This window comes from Microtus ochrogaster, chromosome 24, assembly GCF_000317375.1.
Source record: "Microtus ochrogaster isolate Prairie Vole_2 chromosome 24, MicOch1.0, whole genome shotgun sequence".
Taxonomy (NCBI): domain Eukaryota; kingdom Metazoa; phylum Chordata; class Mammalia; order Rodentia; family Cricetidae; genus Microtus; species Microtus ochrogaster.
Genome location: NC_022024.1, coordinates 2664226 through 2672017, shown reverse-complemented (window position 1 = coordinate 2672017; position 7792 = coordinate 2664226). Strand labels below are relative to the sequence as shown.

General features: G+C 46.8%; 1 protein-coding gene across 1 annotated transcript in view; it reads left to right on the top strand.

Annotated features, from left to right (window-relative positions):
* Positions 1 to 2864: 2864 nt before the first annotated feature.
* Irak3 (interleukin 1 receptor associated kinase 3) overlaps positions 2865 to 7792 on the top strand; it is a 59072-nt gene continuing 54144 nt past the window's right edge. The window contains exon 1 of the mRNA XM_005357919.3: positions 2865 to 3131. Coding sequence (XP_005357976.1) covers positions 2999 to 3131 — 133 coding nt within the window. The 5' untranslated portion in view covers positions 2865 to 2998. The remainder of the gene's footprint in view (positions 3132 to 7792) is intronic.

Below are 7792 nucleotides of genomic sequence, written 5' to 3'. Positions count from 1 at the left end.
TTTTTTACTTTTTGTTCTCTTTCTCTTCCTTCCCCCTAGTCTTATTCTTCTTTCACAGAGTCTCACTGTGTTTGTGTTTCTGTCTAGCCTAGAACTCACTATTTAAAACCACACTGACTTCAAACTCACAAATACCTGCCTGCCTCTGCCTTCCAAGTGCTGGTTTAAAGGCATATATAATCATGCCCAGCTCATATCCTTTTAAACTTATGGAATTTTGTTGGCAGTTTGGCTTTAATGGGTACAACTAAAACTTTGTAAGACTGGTGGATTACTGTAAAAGCACCCAAACTTTTAGTCCAAGGTAAATTCTCTAGGCGTGAATTTTCTCCAGTGTTTACTAACCACCAGAATGCCCACACTCTGGAGTTGCTAGGGAAGTCATAGTGACACCATATAAAGCTCACATATGCTCAGTAAAGGTCTCTCTTCACTGAATGTCACAGGAGAGGTGGGATTTGGTAGCTCTTGAGGAACTGTGGATTGTCGGGGGGGGGGGGGAGGGAAAGTAAGTTATGAAACAGAGGAAAGAATGAATATAACCACCATAAAACAGACTCCTCAGAACTTTGACCAGCCGGACTCCATTCTGTAATGGAGGGCTCCCAGTGATTTTAACATGAATATGTCTGGGGATAAGAACTGGAAGAAAACTGAGCAGGAAAAGCCCCATAGTTTTGTGGGTCAGTTTATAAAAAACAGTCAGCACTGATGCTTAAGTCCTGAAGTCTTCCTGAAGTTGTGAATGTAGGGTATAATAAACACTGCCCCCCCATTCCTGGAATTTTTGGAATGATTGGATTTTTTTGTTGTCTACAGTGAGCTCTTCTATAACATTTGAATCCAACTCCAGAGGTGGTCTGTAGTGTAGTAGGCAGTTTGAAAAACGTGACAGTCGTGCCTGAATGACTAAGACCCTTACTAACACACTGGAACAACCAACCGCACCCTCCTGCTCTTTAGTCCCGTCTCATGCTCAATATCCAAACCTTGGAACGGATCCCTGGCAAAAATATTGAGGAATGACTACATGAACCTCTCCTGAGTCTTGTGAATCATCCTAGCGAATCAGAAGATTTGGAGAGCGTGTTGTGTTTATATCTTGATGGAGAGGAGCCAGTAGAGTGACAAACAGTTAAAGTCACAAAGATAAATGACAACAGCCACCCCCATTCCTTCAGTTACAGTGAAAGGGACAACATGGATGGTATTCATGGAGGCCGTCAAAGATGAGATTTAGGCAGGGGTATAGACGGTTCCCCTCTAGAGATGGAAGAAGAGTCTGTTATGTCCTGGACAGGAAGCACTAAAAGCTCACGTGTTGAACTCGTGGTTCCCAGCTGGTGGCAGTGTTGAGAGGCAAACTATCTTATAAGGGGACTACACGGATGGATTGCGTCATGGGAGGCGTGACTTTGAAAGGTATATCTTGTCCTCAATCTCTTTCTCCTTGCCTCGTGGTGGATTAGAAGATCTGATGATTCCGGTATTTCTGAATGCTTCTATTATTGCTATGGAGGAGAGTTTAAATGTCCTCTGAAGGCTCATATACTAAAAACTTGGTTGCTGGCCTAATAAACCTAATAAACCAGGTCTCTTGAAGGGGATTTTGGCACTCTAGTGCTTACACATACGCTCTCTCTTTATCTCTCTCCCTCCTCTCTCCAGTCCCCCTTCTCCCTCCCTGCTTTCCAGCTGTCGTGAAGTAAGCATCCTTCTGTACCAATACTGCCACCATGATGCTTTGACTTATCACAGGCTCCCAAAAGACACTGAGGTCAAGCAACCATGGACCGAAACTCCGAGTCAAACAAGCCTACTTTCCTTTTGAGTCGCTCTGTTGGGCATTTTGTCAGAAGTCTAACACAAGTCCACATGTCCAGGCACATGCCTTGCCCTAGGAAGCCAAAAGGTGCCCAGTACAGTAACTCCTTCCTCCCTCTGTTGCTCAACATAGTAAAAGAGAGACCCCTTTCAGTTTGTAGTTTGATAAAACCGTAGTCGTTAGAAAGAAGAGACCTCAGAAATTTCGCTCCAACCGTTCTAGCTACCAGTTTTCATGTGTGTTTTTACAGAATACTATTTTGGGGAATTCACGCAGGGGTATCTCATGCCCCTGCAACAGCTCTTCTGAACTCCAGGGGGAGCTGTTCCCAAAGAGTAAGACGTGAGAAGTTTGGAACAGTTTGTTTTTCAGTCAAGACGTCACTGTCCTGTCTTCCGCTTCGGAGATGACATTTGAAGACCTCTTTTTTTTTCAGTAGCATCCGTATCGTTCCTGTATAAACGGTTGAATATTTCAAAATAGCAGCCATGGTTACTTAAACTCCCTGTTGCAAGCTCGTTGAAGGAAAAGGAGAACGTAGTAAACCAAGTGGCACTGTGGCAGGGCTGCCTGCTGCCGCCGCAAGGATAAGCCGTTTTTGCCCTGGTTTGGCCTGTTTTGTTGTGGTTCATCCATCACCCCCGCCCCAAGTGTGTGCACGTTTTCTTCTGTCTAAATTTATTTGGTTTAAACAGGAAAGGAAAACGAGTTTCTCAGTGAGTTTCTTTCCGGACGGGACAAAGAGAAACTTTAAAAGAAGTAACGAAGACCCCCACGTCCATCCGGGCCAGGAGGCCGCCCATCCGAGGGCAGCAGAGGGTGGTGGTTTTCCCGGATTCCCGCCGCTGACTCCCGCCTTCACTTTCTTGGCTGGTCTCTTCGGTCGGTCACATCTCAAGCCGCGGGCTGCGGGAACCATTCAAAACACGAGGCAGGAGGCGGGGCTCAGGGCCGGGGGGGGGGTGGGGTGGGGGGCAGGGACGGCCCAGGTCCTGCAGGGGCATCCCTGGGGAGCGGCTCCACGCGTCATGTGGGACCCGCCCTGAGAGGGCCGGGGCGAGGCATGTTGCAAGCTCGGGGCAGCGGTCGAGGAGCTGGATTTCCGCGGTTGTGTAAGGAGGTGGCAGCGGCGGCAACAGTCCTGCTTCGCCGCGTGGGGTCCGGGGCTCTGCGATGGCCGGCCTGTGCGGGACCCGTGGCGCACTGTCGGCGCACACGCTGCTGTTCGACCTGCCGCCCGCGCTGCTGGGCGAGCTGTGCGCGATCCTGGACAGCTGTGACGGTCCGCTGGGCTGGCGCGGCCTGGGTGAGTGCGACCCAGACCTGCCCGTCCTCCCCGCAAGGGACTCAGCTAACCCAGAGACCTGCCCCTCACTTCCCTTCCCTCTCTGATACCTTGGGCGCTGCTGTGTTAAATTGGGGGTTGAGAAAGTCAGATATGGAGAAGGCGTCTCGCGCTTGTAAGTTATTCGTGTTGCGCTCGCTTTGCAATGTGTGCATAAATATGCAAATATTATCATAGGTGAGTGATGTCACCTGGCTCTACAAAAATGGCCCAAATTATTTTAATATTCAAACATTTTTAGAGAATTAGAGATGTAACTCAATTGTTAGAGTGATCATCTACGCATGAATGAAGCTGTAGGTTCAGTTCCCTGGCATGGAATAAAACAGACCGTGCTGATGCCAACCGTGGACAGGGGAAGTAGGACGGTCAGATATTCAAAGCCATTCTCTCCTATGTAGAGAGTTCCTGACTGGCTTGGGCAATGTGAGACTCTGTCTCAAAAACAAAAAGCAAACTATACTTTTTTTTGAACTTTAAGATATCTATTCTTTGGTGTTTTCTTTTTTTAAAATTTATTTTCATTTAATGTTCTTTGGTGTTTTGCCTGCATGTGTGTCTGGGTGAGGCTGTCTCTTGGAACTGAAGTTCCAGGTGGTTGTGAGCTGCCATGTGGGTGCTGGGATTTGAACCCAGGCTGTCTGTAAGAGCAGTCAGTGCTCTTAACCACCATGCTATCTCTCTTGTTTTATTCTCTCTCCCTCCCTCCTTTCCTCTCCCCAGCGCCCCTTCCCCCCCCTCCCCCAGCTCATGGCACATATACTCTTGTGGCAGCCAGAGGACAACTTTTGGGAGTCAGTTTTCTCTTCCACCACGGGATCCTGGGATGGAACGCAGGCTTGCAGAGCCTACTTTGGTGTTTTCAATGAGTCTTCAATAATTTACAAGGAAACACTATAGTTCACAGTTAATGTGACTCCCGGTTCTTTTAATTAAATACATCTTGCTTATTTGCCAAATCTGGTGCAACGAAATTGTAAAGAAAGCATCTTTATTTTTGTCTAGAAAGTTGTCTTCAAAAATCCATTTTATGCAAATTGAGTCATTGTGTGTTGGAAGCGGTAAGGTGATGACAAAAATCTGTGCTTTGCCACGGCAAGCGATCTCTTTGGGGCTGGACTTAGTACCTCAGGCTGTCACAATTAATGTTAATTGGAAATAAATGTGAGTATTTTTTTAAACCACTTTAACTGAATCAGTGATTTTTCTTCCCAAGAACAGCAACCCTGTGAGCAGAAGACTTCATTGTGGTTGGCAAACAGCGTGCTCGCAGCCGCTGAAACTCTAGCATCTGTGTGAACTTGCTTTGGAAGTGGGCTAAGGATAGCAATTTAGAAGTAGAATATGCTTTCCTAGCACAAGGAACGGCTCGGTTCCGTCCCCAGTGTCTACACAATTTATTCAGTGATTTAGAACTATACTTTCATATATATGGTGCTCTATTTGCATGTACACCTGCATGCCAGAACTGAGCATCAGACCCCAGTATAGATGGCTGTAAGCCATCATGTGGGTGCTGGGAACAGAACTCAGGACTCCCGGGAGAGCTGCCAGTGCTCTTATCTAGAGAGCCATCTCTCCAGTCCTAAACGAGAATTTTAAAATAAGATTTTTCGGCAGACATCTCAGAAGAGGATACTTGACTCGGACTGTGGCAAAACAGCAATCTCCAGCCTGCCATTGAGAGATAAGATCTCTCCCCTATCAGTTTGTTTCCCTATTTGAGCTAGAACATGGCATAGGCAGTATCTGTGTCTATATATTTCTGAGGATTATTGCATTTTGAAAACAAAATATTTTTGGTCCAGTGAGCAGATATGCATGGGGCCAGATCATGTCATAGCTAATGAAGGCAATCAGTGGAGGCCATGAAAATGGAAGAACGTGTGCCCTATTTAAAGGGAACAGTCAGCACTCAGGCCCTGCTTACCGCTGCTTTTCGGGAAGTCCAGCCCATTAACTGGCTTTTCTCTCTCCTCCCCACCTTTCTCTATAGCATTAAATTCCAAATAGTCACGCCTCAAACCCCGTCCACCCACCGGTGGCTCAGGTACTGTAGTCACTGCAAGCATTTCTATCCATAAGGACACCAGGTTACAAACTGTGAGGTCACTTGCCCATGTTTATACATTCGGAAGTAGCAGAGCCAGGACTCGAGCTAGGGGCATCTGTATCCAAGGTTCATGTTCACGCTGTTAACCACAAGCCACACTGCCCACTTCCACCTGCTGTTATACCCTTCTCTCGTGCATCTCGCAGACTCCTAAAAGGGAGCAAATCTGACTTGGAATAAACCTTCATTGTGCTGCTCACACACACGGCTCTGTGTCACACTTCAGTGTGCTGCTTACACACACGGCTCTGTGTCACACTTCAGTGTGCTGCTCACACACAAGACTGTCTCACACTTCAGTGTGCTGCTTACACACACAGCTCTGTGTCACACTTCAGTGTGCTGCTCACACACGGCTGTGTCACACTTCAGTGTGATGCTCACACACACGACTGTCTCACAGTTCAGTGTGCTGCTCACACACATGACTGTCACACTTCAGTGTGCTGCTCACACACACAACTGTGTCACACTTCAGTGTGCTGCTCACACAAGGCTGTGTCACACTTCAGTGTGATGCTCACACACACAACTGTCTCACAGTTCAGTGTGCTGCTCACACACACACGGCTGTGTCACACTTTAGTGTGCTGCTCACACACACGGCTCTGTTTTGCCCTTGTGGAAATTGACAAAGATGGCCGACGCAAGGACAAACCAGGGATATCTAGACAGATGAAGGAAGACGCTGAAGCTAGGTACATTTGGTTGAGACTTTAGGTGGGAAGATTTTAAATTGGAGATTTAAAAGGGAGGTTTTTTTTTTTTTTTAAATCTGATGGAATGGAGAAGGTAGCATGAATTATAACAAGATTTGATTGTTCATCTTTGTCTTTCTCCAGTTGATGGAGCAAATTCTAGGCAGGTGTGAGTTACTAATCAGGTTTTGACAGTGGAGGGCCGATGACCACAGGCTCCCTGGGCTCATTCTACAGGTTGGTTTGGAATGCTCTCTGGAGACAGAAGCTTGGTTTATGGGGTTTGACCTGGTGCATACTGCGGACCAAAATCCGTCTCTGTATGGAGCATGGATGGTATGCCTTGGCATGGGATTCTAAAAATGTGTACTCCTTGATGTAGAGGTAACTGCCTGTTCAGGGAATGGTGCTCTGGCCAGCTAGTGTGCCTTGTCCCCTACTAGTGCAGCGAAGAGAGGGAAGAAAAGGAGGTGGGGGAAGTCCTGGAAGGGAAAACTAGATCTTTGCAACAAGGAGAGGGTTGGGGAGCTGAACCGTGGAGCTGTGCTGAGCTCTGAAAGGGTAGCTGAGTAAATGCCTGAGTATGTGAAGTCTTGAGCTTGATTTGTAGTGTGTGTGCATTACACACGTGCATGCAGCACACACACACACACACACACACACACACTCGCAGAGGTGACCTGTGCACTAAGCGAGCAAGAACCTGAAGCTACAAAGGACTCCAACTGCAGATGCAAAGGAATCACAGCAGTGACAGGAGAAACTGCTAGGCTGATCGTGATCCCCGATGACGGGGATCACAGCTACCAAAGACAGTTGAGACACGGGCAGATCACATAGCCGTCCCTGTGTTGGGTAGATGTGTCGGGGACCAAGGAGCCTGGTTGCTCGCATGCTAGAATCACCATGCAAGACTTTGAACATACAAATGCTTAGGTCTGTCTCCTGGAGCAGCTGATGCATTAAGCGTGGGTGGGAAGCAGAAGGCAAATCTGGAGGCACCGTCTGCTTCCAGCGCTACCACATACACCAAATTCCTCACGCCACTTCTGTTAAGTATTGTTAGTAAAATTAGTATAATTCCGAGGTCATGTCGGATTGTTGGTGATAACTGCTTGCTTTGCAGATATAATGACAGCATAATGGACATACAGAACCTCTGATGAGCATCCTTGCATTCCATTACCATAAATGATATTTAAAGTAAATAGTTTGGGATAATTCACACTGTTAAACCTCTCAACATTGTAAGATGTACTGGGAAAACTCATGTTGTTGTTTTATAGATTCTATGCAATAGATGCTATTCAGTGTTCTTTCTCTCATAAGGGACTGGAGAGATGTCTCAGTGGTTGAGAGTGTGTGCTGCCTTCCAGAGGACCTGGGTTCTCTTCCTAGCACCCACGTCTGTGAGATTACAACCACTTGTAAGGATTTGACAATGAAGCCCATTGTCTCTGTTTTCACTGAATACCCACATTCACAAGTACATACCCCTCAACATGCACACATAATTAAAACATCACAAAAGGCAAATCTCTTAAAAGTAAATAAATTATGCAAGTGAACAGTCATTTTTAAAATAAATAAATCCAGCTAAATAAGAAGGTGAACCCAAAGACAAACATATAGGCATCCTCCTGAATATTAACCTTCATCAGGTGATAAAAGGAGACAGAGACAGAGACCCACATTGGAGCACCGGACTGAAATCTCAAGGTCCAAATCAGGAGCAGAAGAAGAGAGAGCACGGGCAAGGAACTCAGAACCGCGAGGGGTGCACCCACACACTGAGACAATGGGGATGTTCT